At 35.6% G+C, this 26185-nt stretch overlaps 1 protein-coding gene across 6 annotated transcripts in view; it reads left to right on the top strand.

Annotated features, from left to right (window-relative positions):
* The window catches only part of RhoGAP19D (Rho GTPase activating protein at 19D), a 661344-nt gene that overhangs the window by 589929 nt on the left and 45230 nt on the right, over nucleotides 1-26185 (top strand). For all 6 annotated transcript variants that reach the window (XM_090374624.1, XM_090374649.1, XM_090374631.1 and 3 more), the window contains one exon: nucleotides 24714-24803. In XM_090374624.1, coding sequence (XP_090230750.1) covers nucleotides 24714-24803 — 90 coding nt within the window. The remainder of the gene's footprint in view (nucleotides 1-24713; nucleotides 24804-26185) is intronic.

Below are 26185 nucleotides of genomic sequence, written 5' to 3' on the forward strand. Positions count from 1 at the left end.
CCTAACAGTGAGGTAATTTTTCTTGGTGATTTTAATGTTTACAATTCCATCTGGCTTCCGTATTCTAGTCGCATTGATCCAGCTGTTCGAGATGGAGAGGCCTTTCCTATTACTAATGACCTCGCATAGATTTCATTTACCTACCAGAAAAGTGGATAATTTTAACACACTTGCCAACACACTTGATCTTTTTTCTCACAAACAACCCTTCTAAGTACACAGTTGAAGTGAGAGGTGCTTTAGGCACCTCAGATCACAACTTGGTGATTGTCTCTTCTCCAGTGGAGGCTTTATCTCATGGCCATTCCAAACCTCGTATTGTTTGGCATTACAAGAATGCAAAACAGGATGACCTGCAAGGTTTCTTTTCTTCTTTTCCTTAGTCAGATTACTGTTTCAAAAATTCTGATGTCACTGTTTGCTCAGATCGTATCAGTGAAATTATTCTTGTAGGAATGGAATCCTTTATTCCACACTCCACTTTAAAATCTCCCCCTTTATCTAAACCTTGGTTTTCCAATAAATGTGCTAAGGCTGTTCAAGAGAAGAATGTTGCATATTGTAATTGGCTTGTTTCCAATTCTTCAGTTTCATTTTCTGCCTACACCAAAGCTCGCAGCAATTATAAAGCAGTTATTAATCAGTCCAAACTAGATTTTGAACAGGCTAAGAGTAGAAAATTTGCTTCTTGCCCTAATGGTAGCCGAGCATTCTGGTCTCTTGCCAAAGCTATTTGCTGCAACTTTTGCTCGTCTCTGCATCCCACCGCAGTCTAAAACAGATGGTCCTATTTTCATTTCAGCCAATGATAAAGCTGACCTGCAATCTATTTTTGCAAGAAGTTTGTTGGAAGAAAAATCCTATTTTCTTTCAACTCATGTATTAATGATCTTGGTAAAACACCTCCCACCTTTCCCAATGCGTTCAATTCAATGCCTCCTGTGATCTTCCATCAAAAAAGATGTCAGAAGGATTTTGACAAATCTTGATGCCAAGAACGCTGCAGGTCCTGATGGTATTTCTCCTTTTGTTCTCAAAACCTGCACTCCTGAACATACTCCTGTTATTTGCCACTTTTTTTTCACTTTCTTATTCCAAAGGCGTTTTTCTTTTTTCTTGGAAATTTGCTCATATCCAGCCTGTTCCTAAAACGGGTGACAAATCCCTCCCATCCAGTTATCGTCCCATTGCGATTACTTCTACTCTTTCTAAAGTAATGGAGAAATCAATTAACCGCCAACTCTTAAACTATCTACAAACCTTCCGTCTGATCAATGATTGCCAGTATGGATTCTATCAATGTCGATCCACTGGTGATATTCTGTTTAGACAGAATATCACCAGTGGACAAATTATGGACAAATTCAATGGAAAAGTTCACTGAAGTGATGGTAGATGGCTCTCTGTCTTTTAACTTCTCCACTAATGCTGGTGTCCCCCAAGGTTCAGTTCTTTCCCCCCACTCTTTTCCTCTTGTTTATTAATGACCTTCTTCCATTAACTGGAAATCCTATCCATAATTTTGCCGATGATAGCACATTGCATTCCGCTTCCATTTTGAGAAATCTTGCCCTGCTCAATCAGCTTGAACTTCTCGAATTCCGCTACCAATTCCTTAAATGCTGATCTCCAGGTAATTCTCCATTGGGGCAAAGACAACTTAGTTGATTTCAATCCTTTTTTATTTTTTTATTATTTTTTTATTTTTTGTTTTTAGGAGCATTAGCAACTAAGGCCATATTGATCCGGGGATATATGGTGGTCATTCCCCGACCTTTCCGTATTTGGTGGTCACGGTTTCGAGCCCCGGTCTAATCGAGAAGCGTGTGCTACGCACTACTGGTCCTGCCCACCCGGCTACGAAGACGCCATGATTTCAATCCTTCTAAAGCTCAGTCCTGTCTTATATCTCGCAAAAAGGATTCTTCTGCTCCTATGCTTATTTTTGGTGATACTCCGATTTCTAGGCACAATGATATCTCTCTTTTGGCCTCTAGTTCTAATCTCTCTTGACACAAGCACATTACAAATATTGCTTCCTCTGCATCTAAAAAAACTTGGTTTTCTCTTTCGCTCTCAGCGTTACTTTTCTTCAAAACAGCTGTTTACTCTGTACAAATTGCAAATCCGCCCTTTCGTGAAATATTGTTCCCACAACTGGGGTGGTGCCCCCAAAATCTCTCTCAGGCTTCTATATTCCATTCAGAAGAGGGCAGTTAGGTTAATTAATGACTCATCTCTAACAGAGCCTCTCCACTCTCTGTCTCACAGACGTACTGTTTCTACTGCATGCCTTTTCTACAGATACTTCCATGGGCACTGTTCTTCTGAATTGGCTTCTATAATTCCCACTCTCTCCTTCAAACCATCCGAACACGTGCCACTAAGAACCATTTACTGTCCAGCTTCAAACTCACATAACCAACTTTTCATCGTCCTCGTTTATTCGTTCAACTGCTGTTTTTTGGAACAACATACGTATTTCCTGAAAATTATAGGCTACAGAAGTTCAAGTCTAATGTCAACAAATATTTTCTTTCGTCTTCTCAACCTCCAGCCTAAACACGAGAGGTTCTAATCCCTTGTGTTTGGGGTTTTCATTAAAAAAAAAAAAAAAAAAAAAGATATAGGGAGGTGATAATCCCACTATATAAGGCAATTGTAAGACCACATTTGGAATACTGTGTTCATATATGGAGACCTCACCTGAAAAAAACATTTACTTTTTTGAAAGGGTTCAAAGATGGGTAACTCGAATGGTGATATTGACAAAAGGACGACTGTATGAGGAAAGACTCCGATTATGTGGGCTACAGACTTGGCAACCAAGCGCCTCATAGGTGACCTGATTATGGTTTATAAGGCTCTGAAAGAGATTAGTAAAATGAATGAAGGTGGAATTTTCACTCTTATAAAGAATTCTAGAACTAGAGGCCATAAATTCAAATTACAGAGTTTGAGGTTTAGAGTAGATTGTAAGAATTTTTCTTTTAGTCAGTGAGTTATTGTTTGCTGAACCAAGTTGCCCTCTCATGTAGTTGAGGCTGTACAGTTTGAATAAATTCAGTGGTCAACCGGATAGTTAGTTACCTGTATGAGGAGAAAGTATATAATTTGTAGTTTCTTAATTACTTGTCTACTTGGTGTCTTTTTTTTGCCAGTGCAGCAAAAGCCTATGGCTTCCTTGCACTATATGGTGCATACTATTACTAACCCAGCATGCACAAACATGTGTCATATGCATATAGTCATGGAGAATACTGTGTGCATGCTTCCTTCTGATATTCTCAACATCTCTGCCAGTTGCCTTACTGACATACGACAATCTTCTCTCAAGATTACGGAAGCAGTGTTTATGGTTTCTGTGGTGATATCGGCGGCTAGAGCTCCAAGACAGCCAATTTTTGTGATTGAATCGTATCCATCTTTAAACATTCTAACTACCTGCAAGCTGTGCTATATGGAAGTGTATGATGCATAAGTCTATGTTGACTGATCAGTGAAAGCCACTGACAGCTAACATCAGCTACATCACACAGCCAATCACAAGAGATTATGGTTAAGTTTTTCATAGTAGCACTCTTGCTATATGTGAAATCTGTGGCACAGTTCTCCTGCAATAAAATATCTACCGCAAAGTTTTTTATAATCAGTTGGCTTATGAAGCTATTGCATGACCAGTACAGTTTGCCATCATGATTTTAATGGAGCTGACTGCAACAAAACATTGCCGAGTGCTGCACCATATGTTGTTCTATCTGAGTACAATTCTCAAAAAATGTCTCTGTATAATAACTGCCGCTCTGAGTATATGAAGTTACTTTACTGATTTAAGAGAGGAAACTAAATTACCTTCTCTTGTTGTTTTTAACCTACTAACCTTTCCAGCTTCTTGTTCACTAGGTGGCATCACTTCTGCCTACCTATGAGAACACTGGAGACCTGGAAAGAAAATTTCTATTTTCTTGACAAAAAAAGGAGTAAATGGATTCTGCAAATTATAATCTACTCAAATCAAGAAATACAAACAACCTAATGAACCAAGATATGAGGAATCACACCCCCTCATGCAATGAGATAAGACTCCTACCTTTCTCATACTGTGTCCTACCTTTGACCAACCTCTCCTCCCCCCCCCCCACAAACTATTTATTACATATAAATTTTTGGAAAGTACAGTAGGTTCATCTAAAATGGCATGACATTCACATGGGAGACTTGCTAGTAGAGGAGGCGCCTCCATAGCCAGGTGAGCAGGAGCAGCAGTGCGTAGCACACGCTTCTTGATTAGACCGGGGTTCAAGCCCGTGACCACCGAATACGGAGGATGCGGAAAGGTCAGAGAATGACCACCGCATATCCCCGGAGCAATATGGCCTTAGTTGCTAATGCTCCTAAAAACCAAATAACAAGCTAGTAGAGGTGACTATCAGACAATTGCAGCTGCTCAGCAAAACTACACCTTTAGTTGTGAATCCCTGTATAGTCTCTCTTCATACCTAAAATGTCCAAATGGTTTTACCAGGACAATACTGGTTTCAGAGTGCTTCTCCTGGTGTATTGAAAATTTAAGTAAAATATCTCATTTCAATTTTGCTGTATTATGATGTCTAAACTCAAAATAAAGAATAGCAATTCTGTGACACAATGTCTAGTGCCACAGATTATACATCAGACAGCACTTTTACTTTTGTGATGGTACTTCTGTCTTTTATTTATTACCTGTGAGCTTTTAATCTTTATTACCTATAAGCATGCATTAAAATGCAGTTTTATTATGAACAATACTTATATAGAAGGAAAGTAAACCTAAACAATGATTTTTTTCCCCTTTGCTCTGTGACACATTGGCTCATTCTCAATGTTGATTAGTCAGTTGGCAAAGTTTCTTAACTTTTGAGAGTTAAGAAACTCAGCCAGCTGACTGACTGACTTTTGAGTGAGTGAGACTATGAACAATTTAAAGTAACCCTAAATTATCATCATTTGTGGCTGCGAGAAAGTATAAATACTGATGTACAGAAAAATTTGCTTTTTTTTATTAAGAAAATAAGAGACTTAGAAATAACATTAAGTACAATACAATATTTGTTAAATGAAATTTTCATGCTAATGGTGGTTTCGTCTGATATTATAACAATCAAGCAACTGATAAACTTAATATAATTCTACCTGTTATCAATTGTGACTGTTCTCCAGATATGTCACTTTTTTTTCAGTATCAATAACAAAGTCTCAAGTTTATTTTCTAATTGTTTTTTTATTACCACCTTTTTTTATGATTTTTGCTCAGAATTGAATATCTTGTTATAACAGATAACAGAGGCACATTATAGCAAGGTGTCCTAATTTGGGTTACAGAAAATCTAGTCACTTTATGCATGCCATCCTCAACACCTCATGGTGATGGGGGACAGGGGATTATTAGTGGAGCGAAACCTATTGAATTGCTCAGGCAAAGAATTTCAAAATGAATCGAGAGGAGTCATCTGTGCAAAACATACTAGCAAACAGAGATGATACCTTGTTCCAACACTGAAAATCATCACCACCCGTGACACTACAAAACCGTTAGGCAGGCACCTAGGAATGTACTTACAAAATCCACTAAGCTATTACAAATGTCAAATATACAGACATTCCTGGATCATTTTGTAGAGAGGAAGCTATTTATTCTAGGTGTGGGTCAATGGAAAGAGTACACACACTGATTGTAACAAAGAATGACCAAAATATGCAAATCGTAAAGAAAAACACACTGCTTATTTCAAAGACCATCTGTGATGGAAGAAAGAGAAAAAGATACAGAAGTACAAAGCCAAACGTATGAATAAGTAGTTCAAAGTCAGAAATTCATGGCTACACATAGGTTACTATTCCACCAAACAAATCACTGTTGAGTGCTCCAATAGCAAATCTGACACAACAGACAAAAAAAACTCTTAATACCCTAATCACAATACTGAAATCTGCTGTTTCAGCAGCATACAGTGCTATTGCAGTACTACATCTAAGATAAAAACAACATGGATATTGAAGAGAAAACACAGCAGGATGACTCGGTATTAGAAATCTTGCACAAAAAATAAATGGATACAAAATGTCCATCCTTTCCAAAGAAGAGAAGGGGGAAAAAAAAAAAAAAAAAAAAGATCAAAAAGGAGACTTGCTAGTAGAAGTGACTATCAAATATAATTAAACAAATCAAGACAAAATGATATCTGTTTTTTCTATAGTGGAAATGTGAAGGGTATCAAAGTACTATGATGACATTAAAGACCTTAACTAATATTATCACCTTTATTTTTTTAATACAGGAAACAAATCTAACATTGAGTCAATGCTACAGATAAACGGTGTGTTACCTGAAGACAGAACTGTGCCACAGGTTTATTCTAGATTCCATACAAAAGAGGATAGTTTGGTTAATTAATGACTCATCTCTAACAATGTCTCTCCTCTCTCTGTCTCATAGACATTCTGTTTCTGCTGCATGCCATTTCTATAGATACTTCCGTGGGCACTGTTCTTTTGAATTGACTTGTATAATTCCTGCTCGCTCTCTCTTCCAAAGCAGTCCGAACACATGCCACTACCAGCCAACACCCTTTTACTGTCCACCTTCAAACTCACAGAGCCAACTTTTCTTCTTCTTGATTTATTCATTCAACTTCAATTTTCTGGAACAACCTTCCTTCATGTGTATTTTCTGAAAATTATAATCTACAGAAGGTTAAGTCTAATGTCAACAAATATCTTCTTTCATCTTCTCAACCTCCAGCCCATGCACGATACTAAGGCACGATACTATAGATTCTAATACCTCTCGTGTTTGAGATTTCATAAAAATTTAAAAAAAAAACTGCCTTCTGTTTGTACTTCATATAAACAGTTTGAAAATTACTGAATGTTTACATTTGATTGTTAACAGCTGGTGGCTGTAGTTTTCTTTATTTTTAGTGTTCGCAACACCATGAGTAAACACAGTGTTTAGTCGTTGACATCTCATAAAGGAATTTCTGATGAAAAAATTGAGAAACTGTTAGAACTTTCTGATTCAGAATTTGATTTACTTTTGTCAGATAGTGATGATAATGTTATTTTTAATCACAATGATATATGTGGTACCAGTGATTAAAAAACTGATGATGATCTATCAATCAAATCTGCTGTAGAAAATTGGAGACAAAGCAAGGCAGTGATGTTCATTCAAACATTTTCCTATTATTGTTTCGAACTGCGGATTTCATTCTAGTAATTCAAGTATTTATAAAACTGAACTTTAATACTTGAAGAAATTTTGAATGAAACAAATAATTATGCTAAAAACAATATAAGCTACTTCCTGATTGCTTCGTATGGTGCAGCTAGTTTTAATAAATGAAATAACTGCTTTTTTTGCTGTGATTATTAACTTGAGACTAAATGAAAAATCTGATATAAAGGAATATGGTCTGAAGATGGACAGATGAAATCCCATTTTTCAAGAATGTCTTAGCAGGAAGAGATTTCTGCAGATATTTTGGATCTTTGCCTGTAATTCAAAATCTGGGATTGAAAGTGAAGAATATTGAGGATTATCTTGATGAAAGATTTCCTGAACATTTTGTTCCAGGCAGAAACATTGCATTAAATGAAAGCACTGTTGGTTTGAAAACGAAATGAAAATACTGTTAAATGAAATTTCCAGCGTTAAGGTTAGAATTTCATTTAAATGTTCTAACCGTCATAATCCAGCCAAGTGGGGTCTTCTTAATTTGTTTTAGCTGATTCAGAAACACCCTACATCTCAGTTGTCATGCCATATTTTGGAAAACCTGTTACTGACTGCTTGATAAGGCCAGACTTGATGTTCACCTCAAGGATTGTGCTCCATCTTATTCAAAAACTTCTTCAAAGTGTTGTGGGCAGTGGATTTTATTTGTTCACTCATTGATTTTACACTAGTATACAACTAGCACAAGAACTACATAAACTCAAAATACACCCAACAGACACTGTTATTGTAATGAGAAATGGAAAGGATTTACTGCCATAGATTAAGACAACAAAGAAAATGGGGGGGGGTTTAGTTTCCAAAAGGAGGATACAGTTCGTGTTAGCATGGAAAGACAAAAGAACCGAACTCTTGCACTTTCTACTTTCTATAATACTTAAACTGTAGTTACAATAGGAAATATAAAAGGAGAGGAAAACTTAGATTGAAAATCCAGTTGCTATTTAGAAACTTGCAAAAAATATAAGAGCAGTAGACAGAGTTGACCATTACTGTGAGTTATTTTTTCCCTTGAAAATCAATGAAAATGACAGAGAAAGTTATTTTTCTAGCAATTAGAAAGTTGTTTGAAATAATAAGAATGTACTTTCTAGAAAAAGGTTGTCAAGATCTGCTGAAAGGAGTTTGAATGGCTGTCGTCATTTTGTGATGATCATCTTTGTGATGAAACAAGAACTACATAAACTGAACTGAAAAGAATTAAAATAAGAAGTCAGACTCTGCAGTGACAGAAGTGTTAATGTGGGGGAGGGGGGGACACAGTTTGGTATTGTGAGACATGCTCCAGAAAACAAGGATTGTATCCCTGTGAATGTTTAAGGAAATACCACACAGTAAAATCATATATATAATAAATATTTAAAATGTCTGAAATGTTTTCCTAACCAGTTTTATATAATAACTTATAAACCCAAAAAAAAATAATAATTATTATTATTTTTCATATTCAGTATTCCTTTTTCTTCTTCTTCTTCTTTTTTTTTTTCTCTGAACCAAGGTGGGGAAAACAGCAGAAATAATGCTGGACTGCAAAGGTTTAACTACTCTACCTATGTAACATTGTAAAAATTAGATAATAAGCTTGATGTGCCTTCATCAGTACCATTAATAAATATTGAAAACAGAAGAGGTTTCCAACACTGAAGCCTGATGGACTCTGCTAATGACATTAGTCTAGGAAGAGCAATATACTTTTATCACTGTCACTTGACCTTAACGTCACATGGATCCAGTTTATATAACAGTCTTTTTTCTTCAGTGTTAAAATGATATCAAAATTAATTTTTGTATCTTGTTCCTTTGCTACTGTATCATAGTAGTATATCATATTCTTCAGACAGTATCTCTCCTTAACAAATCTGTGCTGTGATTTCTGTATAATGATACCCATGTCAAATTGATCCTGTGCCTCTTTAATCACTGACTCCATTATTTTCCAAGAACACAAGTCAGGATTACAGCTCTCTAATTATCCTTTGACTTCCCTTTAGAATAGGAGAGACATTTGCACATTTCCAGTTTATGAGGGCCTCCTCTCTGCCTTGGATGCTCTCATAATTATAGCAAAAGATTTGCATACCTCTCTTATTGCTGCTTTTAATAAATCCCATCAGTCCCCATCCCTTATTTACTTTTAGTTTAAATGATTTCTCTTCCACTTTCTTCTTAGTAAATTAAGTGATTGGTGAAGATGCCTCCACAATATGAGATCAGTGCACTAATTAGCAAACTTAGTTTGTTCAATATTCTATGTAAGAAAATCTTCTTTGGCCACTGCTTAGAAGTCCTACTTTTTAGCACTCATGGCACCAGCTTTTGCAAATCACTTAATTTTATTTTTGTTTGCCTGCTTGCATCTTATATATTGTGGATACTTCTCATTGCTGTGATGCAAAGGCTTCCACATTGGCTGCCTGCTCATTAGTGAGAGTCCAAAAAAAGCCAGAACTGGAGTCTGAGCAGTGTGTTTTGTATAGAATAGTGCAGTACCAAATCAACTTGTGGTGAGGGTGCTTCCACAATATGGGATCAGTGCACTAAGTAGTAAGCTAAGTGCACTGATCACATAAAAACTTATTTGTGTGTGAATGTAGATACAAAATGTTTAATTAATATATGTCAGCAACTTTAATAGGGTCATTACTTATGCCATTCATATTTAGGGGCAATGTGGTTCATCCCTTTCTTTCCATTGAAGAAAAACAGATGAACCACATACAAAGGAAAATGCAAAGAATTTTTTTCTACTTTTCTTTGTATTCTTAGCCAAAGACTTCTCATTCTCTACATTAGCTTGCTTAACTTCCCTAGTCACTTGTTACTGATTAGTTTGTACTAATAGGTTTTTATGTCCTCTGCCAATTTATAATTGCCTCATGCATTTTAATTTTTTGCCACTAGGCTCATCAGTTCATCTGACATCCTTTTTATTGGTATGAAAAGCTTAATAGCTTCTGTAAAGAATTTACGAACTGTTGAAGATCATTGTAGTCACTTTTACAAAATCCTATCCCTTTACCTGCGAGAGTAGTTTATCTTTAAGTTAAATCCTACAACAATATATTGTGATCAGTGCCATCTAGTGGTTTCTTTATCTGGATATTGTTAATTCATCACAGCCATTTGGCCTCTAGCTGATTCTTACTCCCATTTAATTTTTATAGTGCTTATGTTACACCACACTGATTCAAAATTGCACTCCAACTGCAACTGAATGCGCACTACATTAGATTCAACTTCTGAACCAATAGTATAACTGCTCTCCCTGTTCTGTCTGACCTTTCTATACAATTTGTACTTACAATATTCAATTTTCATATCCCTATGTAGTAGGGCACCATGGTTCCACTATCCCTACAGTGACCACATTTGATGACAAGTACTTGAAATTCATCAAACTTAATATAAGGTAAGATCCCTGTCTGAGCATCCCGCATACATGATTTTGTTTACCCTGAAATGAAAAACATTGAAACCACAGATGGATCAACTAATTATGGATGTTAGACTTTACTAACTGATAGAAAAATATAACTTCTGTATTGATGTTGCACATGTGCCAGAGAAATCCTGTGGTGGAACAAACGACTCCTATTATGCATGATCTTTTTTATATATATACGAAAGGTATTAAACCTAGTGCCATGCATGGGTTGAAATTTGAGAAGGTGAAAGAAGATGCTTGTTGATATTACACTTGAATTTCTGTGGATTGTAATTTTCAGGAAATGTGTTGTTTCAAAAAACAAAAATTTGAAGAAATAAATGAGGAAGAAGAAAAGTTGATTCTGTGAGTTTGAAGCTGTACAGAAAGGATGCTGGCCGGTTGCAGCATGTGTTTCGACTGGTTTGGAAGATGGAGGGGGAATTATAGAAGCCATTTCAGAAGAAGGATGCTCATGAAATTATCAATAGGAAAGGCCTGCAGAATGCCTATTAGACAGAGGATGGAGAGATTCTGTAAGAGATGGGTCATTAATTAACCTGACTGCCCTCTTCTGAATGGAGTCTAGAAGCCTGAGAGAGGTTATGGGGGCATCACCCCAGATGTGGGAACAATATTCCATGGTAGGTTAGATTTGAGATTTGTGTGGAGTGAATAGCTGTTTAGAAAAAAAAGATAATGCCAAGAGCAAAAGAGAAAACCCTGTTGTTTATAAGCTGAGGAAGTAATATTTGTGATGTGCTTATGCCAAGAGAGATTAGAACTCAGGGAAATTCCTAATAGAGATATGTGATCTTGTCTAGAAATGAGTGTTGTCAAAGATAATTAGAGGAGCAGAAGAGTACTTTTTTGTGAGATAAGATATAAATGCAGATCTGTCGGCACTATGCTGTAGAGATGAACAGGTTATAATCCCACTGTATAAGACAATTGTACGACCAGATTTGGAATAATCTGGATAAATTTGGAATAATCAAGTATGGAGACCTCATCTGAAAAAAGACATCGAGCTTCTTGAAAGGGTCCAAAGACAGGAACTCAAATGGTGAGATCGACAGAAGGAAGACCATATGAGGAAAGACTCCAATTATGTAGGCTACAGAGCTTGGAAACCGGGAATCTCAGAGGTGACTTGATTGAGGTTTATAAGGCTTTGAGAGGGATTAGTAAAATGAATAAAGGTGGAATTCTCACTGTTCTGAACAATCAAAATCAACAATCACTGTTCTAAACAATCTAAACACAACCAACATAACCCACACTAACATTACACGAACACTAGGGCTCAAAAATTCAAATTTCAGTGCTTGAGGTTTAGATTATATTGTAGGAAGTTTTCTTTTAGCCAGAAAGACATTGATAGCTGGAAAAAGTTGCCTCGTAGGTAGTTGAGGCTGACAATTTAAATAAATTCAAAGGTCTACTACTGGCTACTTACCTGTGTGAGGAGAGATGCATATAATTTGTGTTTTCTTATCTACTTGATTGGGGTTGTTTTTTTTTTTTTTGCCAGTGCAGAAAAAGCCCATGGCTTCCTCGCACTATATGGTGAATACTATTACTATTTTAGATCTGAGTTTAGTAGGGGTGAAATTAAGTTGTCTTTACCCCACTAGAAAATTACCTTGAGATAAGCATTTAAGGAACTGCTAATGGATATTCAAGATGTTGAAGTTGTTTGTGCAGGGCAAGGTTTCTGAAATTGGATGGTGGAATATAATGTGCTATAATCAGCAAAACTATCGATATGATTTCCAATAATGGAAGAAGGTCGATATACAAGAGGAAAAGAATGATAAAAAGAACCGATCCTTGAAAATACCATCCTAATTGGAGAAGTTAGAAGACAAAAAGCCTTCTACGATTACTATAGTAAGTGATCTTCAAGAAAATTGTAAACCCAATTACAGAAAACAGTAGGGAATCCACAAGCTTATTTAGAAGACCTTTATGCCAAACACGTCCAACGCCTTTAAAACATGAAGAGCAGCTGCTTGAGTTTCACCAAACTTTACGATTGATGAGCAACAGGAGCCAAAATATCACCAATAGATTTTCACTGACATGAACATATATTATATTTTACTACTTTTAGTATCTGGTTGGGCCTTATACACTTTGTTAGATTTTATCAGATAATGACCACGTCTTCTATTTTTAGTTTTTTAAATTAAATTAACCTTTATACTCATATTTAAAATTTACCTTTATTGTTATATTTTGTATCATTATATAATTTGACATAAAGTAAAGTGTAAAGTATTTAATGTCTAACAGCACCAGGGGTTTCCCCATCTCTGCATTGTGTACTCCGTTTGTAAAGCACACAGAAACTCTGTGAAGGCCAGCGGTTTTTCAAAAAGTGTAAGGGGAATGTTTATGTCATGTCATGTTATGTTGTTCCTCTGACCTTTTAGCTGTTGGCTCATAGTAGGATCTCCCATTGCCCACACTTTGCCCCAAGGAGGCAGGTCAGGCAGTAGAGGGATCAATCACATTTAACTCTGGCATGCCCTGCCACCTAGTTTTCGAAGATTTCAGTGGCTTGAGGCCTATTAAAAAAAAAAAAAAAAAAAAATTTATCATTGGGTGTTAACTTAAGTTGAATTAGAGTTTAAGTTAAGTTGTGGAGTTAAGAAATTTGGATGCTAGTTAAGTTAGGTTATGTTTAGGTTAGGGGTATGCGCCATAGATTTGGTAAGTCAGAGTGGGAGAAAGATTTGAAGGCTGGGGGGGGGGAGAGATAGAAATATGGGGACGATAGGAAAGGCGACCCCAGAATATCAGTGGGGGACAGGCCCACCAGAGGAAAGAGGGGAGGCAGGAGGAATAGACAGAAGCCTGTCTCCTCCCCCTTCCTGACTTGCGGTGGGGATTTAAAGTTTACCAGGTGAGGGTACCCAGTACAGATTGCCAATGGCGCAGTCAAGTCAGGTTAGTTATCCAATTTGCATGTTGTCTCTCTATTGGCATGTCAATGTCCAGTTTGGGGTCAAGTCCAGTGTTGTCATTTGGAGTTCTAGGATACTGGGTTTTAGTTCAGGTAATCCTTGGATCTTGATATTTCCTCATCCCTTTTTGTCATCATGTTTAGTGATTGACTTGGGCATTGTTCACTTGTGGTTGTCTGTCGTTGCTGTGTTGGAATGATCTTCTTCTTGCAAAGAGTTCAGTTGTGAAGCGTGACAAAGCTTCATTCTTTGACATAAAGTGTAAAGTGTGCTGCCTAGTGGCACCAGGGGTTTCCCCCATCTCCTCGCTTACATTGTGGGTGTGCCAATTCACTGGAAATGCCAAAGATTTAGAAGTGTGTGTGGATTGTATAAGTGTTGTGTCATGTACCAACATTGCTTCACTTTTGCCTCATGGAGGCAGACCAGGAACACCCAGTAGACTTTATTTACTCTGGCAGGTCCTGCCACCTAGTTCCCTGAGATTTTAGTGGCTAGGACCTAAAAAACACAAAAGAAGAGTAGTATATATGTGTGTGTGTGTGTGTGTGTGTGTGTGTGTGTGTGTGTGTGTGTGTGTGTGTGTGTGTGTGTGTGTGTGTGTGTGTTTATAAATTTTTATAAGAATTTAATGGTATAAAATATTATTAATTAATTAATGGTTTATGGACCAGGGACACTGCTAAATTTAAGCAGAAAGAACCCAACAACCATAATGGATACATAGGTGGAGAGTATAAAAGTAGGTACGTAGATATTGTCAAAGTACTAACATAACTGAAAATGTAATTACGGAGAATAAAGAAGAGAAAGATGATAATAATAAGTAATTAGAAATAATTAATGCAGTGTGTCCTATGATTTCAGCATCTTCTTCTTCTGGGCCAGCTGCCGAAGTCAAAGGAAAAAATAGCAAGAAGTACAGCCTCTGGTACCACATGCTGCATGTATTTCATGTACAGAAGTACATGAAATACATGCAGCATGTGGTACACATGGAGGTTCAGTATTGAAGGTCAGGATTAAAATTTAAATACAGTGGATTCCGCTTATTTGGGCCACCGGTTAATTGGGGCAGCTGTTTATTTAGTACAAATCTTAAAGAACAGAACCCAATCGAGAAAATAGCCAGGGTTTACTTCACTTAATTGGGACAACGTGCCGCTTAATCGGGGTAGGAGACTGCCCTACTTGAGATTACCCTACGATTGTCTCCGACCATACCACGTGGTTCAGTCGGATTTCTGGAGGTCACAACCATAAAACAATAAAAACAATTAGCAGTCCCCTCTTTATTGGGCTTTTCTGTTAGTGCTTCAATCATATAAAAAAATTAACTTTCAGAATCTGCTCTTCATTCCTGTTTTTTAAGCTTCGTTACTCGATTCTCACTTGCGTGTATCGTGTTACTTGCAATTTGTGTGTGCCGTGTTCTTTGTTATTGATTGCTTATCTTTTTTACTGTTTTAAATTTTAACCCCCACCCACAAATGTCAGTGAACAGAAATGTCAACTAGTTAGTATTGTACATATTACAGTGGTCCCAGGTGCCAAGCGAATCTTGAGGCCAAGCGATCTTCCCTGCGACTTCTACTGCGATTATATTAGAGAGATAAGTTTTTCCCTTTGAGTTCACATGTTTTTTCTTCCGTTATTCAAATGTACAATAAGAGTTTCTTTCTTAAAGCATAAGGAAAAAGTTTCAAAAAGGAAAGTAACCTTTCTTAATTTTTCTGTGTACTACCCTTTTTTCCTCACTTTCTATTTTACTCACTTGGTGGCACTACTCCTGCCTCCCCGTGGCGGGGCTAGACCTGGGTGAAAAGACGCCACCCAGGACTAAAACGAGTTTAAAATGGACCAAAAAACTAACAACACAAGATTGGAGAAAGTTAACTCCAATAAATCTGATGACATACAACTGAACTTGTCTCAGGCTAAGAGAATGAAAATCAACAGCTCTCAGCCTACTGTTCCTTTTTTTTTTTTTTTGTTATACATTTGTTATCAACACAACCCGTTGGGAAATTATCCCCATTCTTAGTCCAGAAGACTATAGAGTCCATGGTTGGATCACCAAAAATGATAAAACGATTACAATCAGGTGACCTCTTAGTAGAAACCTCACTAAGTCATCAATCTGAGAAATTGCTAAAAATAAAAACCTTCGCAGGACTGCCAGTTGAAATTACCCCACATAATTCCCTTAATACATCGAAAGGTGTTATTACCGAATAGGACCTTTTGACTGTTTCAGAGGAAGACTTACTGCGCGAGCTAACAGAACAACAAGTGATACATGTTAGGAGGATAATGATGAAGAAAGAGTGCATTCTCATTCCAACCTGATCAGTTATTCTCACCTTTAGCAATCCCTCTCTTCCCCACTCAGTTAAAGCAGGATATTTAAATTGCAAAATCCAACCATATATACCGAATCCAATAAGGTGTTACAACTGTCAGCGATATGGACACTCTCAAGCAACATGTCGTAATGATCCCATCTGTCCACTCTGCAGATCGAAAGAACACAATCAAGCAAACTGTACCTCCTCTACACCACTCTGTCCAAACTATCACGGAAATCATCCTGCTTTTTCGAAGACGTGTGAAATGTGGATATTGGGAAAACAAATACAAAGTAGAAAATAAAGTGTCTTATCCGGAAACAAGAAAACAGATACTTGCAACCAAACCTTCACGTTCCTGTGCTTCAGCAGTAAAAAGACAGCAAACTATAGCCACTCAAACAGAGGTGGTAATATCTCTAAATCAAATTATAGACTGGAGTAAAGTAATATTAATGACAAAAACAACTTCACAAGAAACATCCAGTGCTAAAGAGCAAGATATTTCCAGGCCTGGAAAGCAGAAATCAGAAGTAACATCTTTAAAAACAAAGCAAACAGCCTCTAGTAAACTGTGTGAACAGAAACAAACAAACATAGATGAAATGGATACAGATGAACAGAGAGAGAGAGAACGTACTAGAACTACACACTGCAGAAGATATTGATATACCTCATCCTAATTTTCCGAAGAAAGATAGACCCAAATATGATAAACGAAAAAACGCAAAAGCACAGTCAGCTTCAAAAAATAGTTCCGAGACCTAATTAATGCAACATATTATTATACAATGGAACTGTCATGATTTACAAGGAAAATTGGATGAAATAAAAGATATTATTCAGCAGTATAAACCGGTCTGCATTTACCTTCAGGAGACCCATCTAACACCTCAGTCTGCACCCACATTTCAAAACTATACACTTTTCCGGAGAGACAATGAATAAATTTGGCAGTTCTGTTATCATTTCTCCGGAGAGACAGAAAAGATCACAGAACTGCCAAAGGAGGAGTGGCAATCTTGGTTAATACTAATATACCAGCTAAGCAAATAACATTAAGAACCAACTTAGAAGCAGTAGCAGTGAGAATAGCCATCGGAATTTCTATCACAATCTCATCGCTTTATCTTCCACCAAATATTCCCCTCTCCAGATTGGAATTAAATGATCTTACTATTCAACTTCAACCGCCCTATTGCCTTATGGGAGATATGAATGCCCATCATCATTTGTGGGGATCTTCTCACACGCACAGCAGAGGTAACTTAATCAAAACTTTCCTAGATGATCAACAACTGGATTTACCGAATACCGGATCTCACACTTATATCAGTTTGGCTACAGGTATCACTTCTGCAATAGACTAATATGTTTTCCATCAATTCATCCCAGTATAGAATGGTTTATATTAAATGATCCTTACAACAGTGATCATTTTCCGATAGTATGTTCCATACAGACACAATCGACTCTTACAGAAGGAACCAGAACATTATGGAATTTTAAAAAAGCTAATTGGAGTAAATATATGCAATTAATCAAACTGGATAAGCAATTAATAGAAACCCTGCCAATAGATGATGCTGTCTTATATATCAACGATCAACTGCTAGAAGATTCCAAAGTTACAATACCTCAAATAAGTAAAGCAAGGCAGGCACAGTACAACTCTTGGTGGAATGCAGAATGTACAACAGCAAAAATAAAACAAAATTGTGCATGGAATAGATTCTGGAAATATCCAACTACCCTCAATTTGATTGCATATAAAAAAAGCCAAGTTGAAGCGAGAATTCAGAAAAAAGCAAAGAAAAATTCTTGGATCATGTTTGCTTCCACACTTACTAGGAACTCGAGTCCTGGTTTGGTGTGGAAAAAAATTCTGATTTTAAGTGGAAGATATTCAAGCAATCTCCAATCTTTCATTGGAAAGGGCAGGACGTTTTTGCAACTGACCAGATATCAGAAATTCTGGCTGAATCTTTCGCTTCCATATCAGCAGTTACAAGCTACTGCATTGACTTTCAAAAATATAAAGAGCAAGCTGAACGGAGTAAGTTGAACTTCTCTACCAAGACATCTCATTCCTATAATTTACCATTTCTAAAAGAGGAATTACTTACAACCATTACAAAATTGCCTAATAGTGCACCAGGTCCCGATCTTATTTATTATGCTATGATACAACACCTAAACTCTGATTGTCTGGAAATCCTACTAGCTCTATATAATAGAATTTTTCTGAACAACCTATATCCATCCATATGGCGGCATGCAATTGTCCTTGCATTTCCCAAACCCGGAAAAGATCCTTCCTGTACATATAATTATCGCTCGATTTCACTGACCAGCTGCTTAGTAAAAATCCTTGAACGAATGGTGCATAATAGACTTACGTGGTTGCTGGAAAAAGAGAATGTTTTATCACCCCACCAATTTGGATTTAGGAAAAATAGATCAACACTTGACCTACATGTCAAAGCAGAAACAAATATTAGAAACTCATAAGAAAGCAGCATATGGTGATGGTAAATCTAGATCTTGAAAAAGCTTTTGACACAACATGGAGATTTGGAATTCTACAAGATCTATTTCAGTTACGATACAGAGGACAACTTCCACAATTTATAGAAAAATTCCTTGCTGACAGAACATTTCAGGTACATTATAAAGGCTGTTTATCTACAATATATATACAATGAGAAGGGGTCCCCCAGGGCTCAGTATTAAATGCAACCCTGTTTGCACTGTGGGTGAACAATATCACAAAGAAAGGTTATACTACCATCATTGGAAATATATATGTATGCAGATGATCTTTCCATTTCATTTCAATCACAAAGCATGAACACAATTGAATGACAGCTCCAATTGTCCATAAACAAAATAGAAGCATGGACTAAAAATAATGGATATAGAATATCTGAGAAAAAATCAGCTGTTATACACTTCTGTAAAATGTGTGGTCTTCATCCTGAACTGGTCTTATACTTAAATAAAATTGCTCCACCTGTTGTTCAAAATTTCTCCTTCTTAGGCTTAACATTAGATAGAAAACTAAACTTTCATGAACATATACTAAGACTTCGAACTAGTTGCCTCTTAAAACTTAACGTCTTGTGCACAGTATCTTCAATGGCCTGGGGAGCCAACAGGTACACATTACTGCTATTATATAAAACTTTGATTATTGATAATGCTCTCCGCATAGCCCTAGGAGCATTTAGAACATCACCAATTTACAGCCTGTATGCAGATGCATCGGAACTCCCGCTGCACCTTCGACGAGATTATCTACTGTGCATCTATGCGGCAAAAATATACAGTCAGCCATCACATCCAAATTGGTCCATTATTCACGATCCACCATGGACGAATAATTATGATTGCAAGCCAAATGAAAATAAACCAGTAGGCCTGCTTCTCAGACACTTAGCTCGAGTTTGGGAAATACATTTCTGCCGTAGATATAAACTCAGAACCTCCTTGGATTCCGACTGTGCCTTTGTCCATATCACATCTTACAAACAGGAATAAAAAAGAGATCTCTCCAATCATTATACAGAAGCTCCATGCACTGCACAGTTTTGAAAATAGAAACAGTCATCAGATTTACACGGATGGTTCAAAATCGAACAACTCAGTAGGTGCCGCAGTAGTTTTACCGGAATATATTATATCTGTCTCCTTGCCTCACGTGTTCAGTATTTTCACAGCAGAATTATATGCTATTAAACTAGCACTGGATGATATTACCAAGCATCAACTTCTACCTGCTCTAATCTATACTGACTCCCTTAGTGTAGCAGCTTTACAGAATAGCAAATATTCCTCAAATTCCTTGATTCAACATATCAAAAAACAACTCAGAGTTTTGCATAAAGCAAGAAAACAAGTGTCTATCTGTTGGATTCCCAGCCATGTTGGAATCACAGGAAATAATCATGCAGACCAAGCCACAAAAAATCCAGATCTTAATACACAAGATAACTTTCAGTTTGTACCATTTACAGATTATAGGGATGTATTTCGTACCAAATATACTTCCATTCGGAAACAACTTTGGAGGGACCAACCGTGCAATTAACTTCGCAGAATAAAAAAAATTTAGGTTCATGGCGTTCTCGCTCACGTACAAATAGACAGGAGGAAGTTATATTAACAAGACTGTGCATTGGGCATACCTTCCTCACTCACAAACATTTACTTCTAAGAGAAGATCCCCCGCTCTGCTCTATCTGTCAGATACAACTTACAGTAAGGCACATCCTGATTGATTGTCCATGCTATTCAGCCGTTCAAACCACATCCTTCCAATCATTAGCAAACTTGCAAGCTCCTCTAACCCTCTCTCATGTACTTGGTGACAAAGCAAACCTAAGTGAACTCTTTATATATATATTAAACATCTAGGAATAATAAATACACTCTGATATATATCCATCATAAATCATTAAAATGAATATAATGACACTGACAGACACATATTGGCCACAGTTGCCCTTGTGTCGTGAAACTTTCATAAAACAACAACATATTACAGTACGCAAGCGTAAATTTATTTTTATTTTGCTAACCTGTGGAAAATATTCTTCCTATTTTCACGTATTATTTAATTTTTTAATTAGTAATAAAGTGTAAATTTGTACTTAATACAGTATATCTTTACTTTTATAGCCTGGGATAATATTCTTCCTATTTTCGCTAATTAGAATTGCTGTTTAATAGAATTAAACTTTAATTCACAAATGTGATCCCAATGACCGGGCCTTACTACATATCGTATACTGGTGAGTCCCTCATAACTTGACTATGGTGAGTCCATCATAACGTGATTTGATCGTACAGAAAATCAATCGTAAAGCTGTATTTTTAACTATTTACGTAAAACTTCGCATAATTGGGGCAGCCACTTAATCGGACCAAAATGCACTAGTCCCGACGTGTCCCAATAATCACTATTCTGTAAATGTGTAGTGCGGTATCATCGACAATCAGTTGATTGAACCTGCTGTTTTACAAAATCGTCTTACAGGGCCCATTTACCTAGAATTTCTGCAAAACTAACTTCCACTACTGTTGGAGGATGTTCCCTTGGCTACAAGGATTGGTATGTACTTTCAGTATGATGGAGCTCCTGCACATTATACCTGTCTGTTGATACAATATCTAAATCAAACTTTCATTGAACGAAGGATTGGCTGTGGATACACCTCACTCCATTAGATTTTTGTTTGTGGGATGGATGAAAAGTGGTATACAAAGAAAAGGTGAATACAAGAGACGAATTGCTTGCTCGTATTTTGGATGTGTTGCCCTCATAAAGGAATGCCAAGACAACCTCAGAAGAACAACACATCATATTATCACAAGAGTTGGAAAGTGCATTGAGGTTGGCGGTGGGATTTTCGAACATTTATTGTGAACTGTAAAAAATTTGTAATTAGTTTGTCAATGACTTTGTGCAAACCAGTTTCAAAAAGCTGTATTTCCATATCTATTGAGAATTGGATACGTTTATATGAACTTTTTTACTCAGAATAATTGATACTATAACTTCCCAAAATATTTACTGTTCCTCCTGAATCATCCTGTATATATCTAAGAATAATGATAAATAATAATATAAAAATTAATAAAAAATATATAATAAAAACAAAAGCCTTGTCTAACAATACAGTAATAGGAATAACATATTTTTTAAAGATTTTATTTTATTGGTAAGATAAACTAAAAGAAAAGCAATTAAGGAAAAGAAAATATCGTGCAGTATATATTTTGATTTATACAATATTTTAGTATTACAGTCAAAATAATTACACTCTTAATATACATATGAGACATACAAATCATTAACTTTTTAATAAATTAATCTAATTTAAAGAAAGAATCCAATGCTGTTTGCACAGGTTTGGTCCTATTTGCATTTTTAACTACAGCACAGAATCATTATCAAATGCAATAGTTGTTTCTTTATAAACGTTACTGAAGACCAACACATTCTCTATTATGCTTCTTCATTTCACTGCCGCTGGTAACAAAAACATTTTTTGCTTGGTGCTCAGCAGCTCTTCTGGTGTTGGCATTGCTATGGTAGCATCTTCGTCATCCACATTCATAAACTCTTCAAATTCACCAACAAAATCCATATGCTCCTTCAAATTCCTCAACGTTGCTATCATATTCGACTCCTGGACGAATATTATAGCATTCGACAATATTCTCACCAAAGCCACTCTTTCTAAAGCGGTTGATTATTACACTTGATACTATACTGTCCCAAGCAATAGCAAGATTATGGATAGTGTCCAAGACTTTCCAATTTGGCTGCAAATTATTCCCTCCTTCTGTGTTGTGGATCAAGTACCTTATCAGGCAGGCTCTATATGCTCTCTTGAGGTTATAAATAATGCCTTGATCCAGTGCCTGCATAAAACTGTGGTATTGGGAATTAAAACTAACAGCTGTATATTTCTCAACTTAAGTGTCTCCAGAATGTGCTATACAATGATCTAGATTCTAGAATCATCAAAATATTCCTTTTTTTTTTTTTTTTTTTTTCCTATCAGCCATTTTTCTGTCCACTTTTAATAACCAAGACTGAAAAATTTTGACAGTAAGCCAAGCATTTCTGTTAGCCTCGTAATCACAGAGAAGTTGGTTAACTTCTTTAAAACATCTTGGCTTGGAAAACTTACCAGTCACAAGTGGGTGTAATTTTGTACTGCCATCTGAATTGCAGCATACCAGAACAGTGTTTTTGTTTACTTACTTTTCCATTGTGACAAGACTCTTCTCGAACAGCAATGTTTTGTTTGGCAGCAAATTATAAAATTAAAATAAACCTATCTTATCAAGATTAAAAATATGCTTTGCCTCATCTTTTTCAAGAACGATGCTACGAATAGTGGGGGTTTACTGTATTTACATATAAAAGCCTATCCTTTTGTAGGGGAATGGTATGTGCTTCATATAAACAAGTTTGTATTAATGAGATTTTACTGTATGTGTATTATGAATAATACATAATACACATATATTTATGTATTATGTATTTATAAAACACTATAATATTAATTATGTCCATAGAATCTTGTAAAAGAAAATTATTAGAGTTTTATACTTATCCAATGATTCTGTTTACAAATTTCATTCGTGTTGGCAACAGCAAATTTTGTTTTTTGTTTAACTTTGTAAATATTTTAGATAACTACGTGTATAAACAAATCTGATTAATTAAGGTGCTTAATATCTTTCCTTTACTAAAGATTGCAACCCTTATTAAACAAAAAATCTCTTGCGAAGTTACAAGTAAAGAAAAGAATGTGTGCTCATGTTTTTTTTTTTTTTTAAGGCTATTTAATTAGTCTTTACATGAATTATGAACTCACTTGAGTTTAAAACAGTTATAAAGGAGATCATGTTAAATGGTTATTGGAAAGTTAACGACTGAAGATGAGCTTTTAAGAGAACCTGCCATTTTGTTCTCATGCTTCTAAATAAATTAATGCGAAAACATACTTTCTTACAAGTGTTGGTATAAGGTCTTCTGTATGTCTTCCTTCACCAGTTTTCTTTAATGATTTTGTACTCTTGTGTCCATGAGTCTGTGTTTACTGTGCATTTGTTTGGCAGCATATTCTGTGATTAGCATAGCAGAATTCTTGACATTTTTTTATTAAATATATTTAATAAGATTCGATTCATAAAAATTAAAATGCGTGTAGAGATTTGGGTTGGTAATATCCATCTTAAATAATAATAAAGAGGATAGGCAGTCATGAATCAAGATATATTCTATTCTCTAAAAAGGATTATCTTTTATTCTTCTTATGATTTTTTCTTTAATAACCCCTAATTCATTTATCTTCTTAAGCTATTAGGAAATGAAAGTTCTTGTATTTCCCTTTCTATTTCTAACTTAATTCTCTCCATTATTCCCATTCCACCTGTGGATAGAATGGAATTCCCATGGGTATCAAAATAACTAAAGGACAGTCCCATTTTATTCCATTGAGGAAAGTTATTGAAAATCATTTATCATTGTTTTCAACTGGCATCTTCAGCTTATTGATGAATATGAGGAGTATGTGGCAAACTTGAAAATGTTCTATTAACTTTTTTCTTCTGGTTTTAATCCATACATTGGGAATGTTTTCAGGAAGAACCAACTTTGAATTTAAGAACCAAATTTCAAGTATGCTTTCCTTTGTTCATTTAGTTAGTTTTTTGATTATTAAATTATTATTTTTATATTTATTTAAAATTTATTTAAAAAATATGACCTATGAATTTTCACTTGCGGAAGACATTAGCATTATATACTGTTGTTAGAGTGTTTAGGTACGGGTAGATATTTTCTGGGACCCCCAGACAATCATTAGTTATTAATCACATGATATATTTATTACATTTTATCTAGTAAATGCATTAGGTGGTTGATGACTAATGTTTGTCTTATTTTTTGTATAATTATGCTCGCTTTTATCTCTACTATTCATGTTTTATTTTTCACAGATTTCCTTGCTTGAAGTTATTAGTAGATTTTCTAGGCTTTTCTTTAAAATGCTCTCTCTCTCTCTCTCTCTCTCTCTCTCTCTTTTTTTTTTTTTTTTTTTTGTAAATTTTAAGTTAAATGTGGTTTGATATATAAATATTGTATTAATATTACTCTTTTTAATCTTTCATAGTCGCATCAGCTACCAGCCTACCACCTTGAAACACTGAAGTTTCTTATCCAGCATCTACAAAAAGTAGTCAGTCACTGTGATATTAATAAGGTATTTTTCTTACTTTTGTCCATGTTGAAGATAAAATTGGATTTTCAGTTAAGTTTGCTCATGAATTTTAAGTTTAAATAAGCAAATTAATCACATATTTCCCTTATTTGATTTTCTTTCTCTATACTGTACTTTGATGTAAGTGCAGAAAAGCATAATGTTGGCATTATACTGCTGTTAGAGTGCTTAGGTATGGGTAAATATTTTCCGGGACCCCCAGACAACCATTATTTATCACCTGATAGATTTATTACATTTTACGTAGTAAATGCATTAGTTATTGATGACTGATGTTTGTCTACTTTATTGTATAATTATGCCCACTTTTTTTCTTTACTAGTCATGTTTTATTTTTCACTTTTTTTTTTTTTTCTTATAACCACCCCATTAACCAGACACTCATTCTCTAGACTAATATTTGTTGAAATCTAGTTTTTTTCTATAGTTGTCGAATCGTAATTCATCATCACTGCTGATTTCAATCGGAAATTATTTACCACTTCATCAACAGACTTTTCAGAACTGATTAAGAGTTCAGCTTTAACAAAAAATTTGAAAAAAAAAAAAAAAAACTATAAAGATAAAATTAAACAGGCCTCTGAACTATAAAGTTCATCTGATTAATTTTAGATTGTTTCTGTAACTATTGCTCTGTATTTTCCCATAAAATCTATGTAAAGATTATTTTGAACCTTTATGCTTATTAAAAGGGTTTGAGATATTGCATATTTTGCTTCCAAAAAGTTTTTAAAAACTGCTAAAGTAGGTTTGCCCAAAGTTGCTGAAACACACTAAGCACAGTCACTATTTGAGGCAAAACAGAGGCAGGTGCTATGTTCTGCCAATCAGCATATAATGTTGTCTTCATGTAACCCTGCAGTAGGCCTGCTATTTAACCTTTTCTCTGCTGCATATATTTGCAAGGGTTCTTTATTTGTGCCTTGGGGTACTTCTGTGGGGGGGGGCACTGCTTTTTAGTAAATGAATTTCATCTATGAAGAATCATTATTCCAAGTAAGTTCAAATGCACCAACAGGTGCATTTGAACAAGATTCAGAATCTGCTTCACTTAAATAGAATTTTCTTTCAACATCAGGTGACATATTATATATAACTGATTCAATGTGATCAGCTTCAATATACTGTTCACTCCTGTTCCCTCTCAGGCCTGACATCGCAGGCTGTGGATCCATATTAACAACCTTTTATGGTTAAATTTTGTAGGAAAACACTTTACACAAAATTTTATTAGTAGATACACATTATGGATGATGTATTGTTTTTCACAGACTACAGAATTCAAATTCAGAAAGCATAATACAGTAATACCCCGACTTACGCGAACTCGGAGTTACGCGGTTCTTGATTTTTTCGTTTGGCAA

The sequence above is a fragment of the Mastigoproctus giganteus genome, chromosome 1, assembly GCF_048544385.1.
Source record: "Mastigoproctus giganteus isolate SK-2022 chromosome 1, ASM4854438v1, whole genome shotgun sequence".
Lineage (NCBI taxonomy): Eukaryota > Metazoa > Arthropoda > Arachnida > Uropygi > Thelyphonidae > Mastigoproctus > Mastigoproctus giganteus.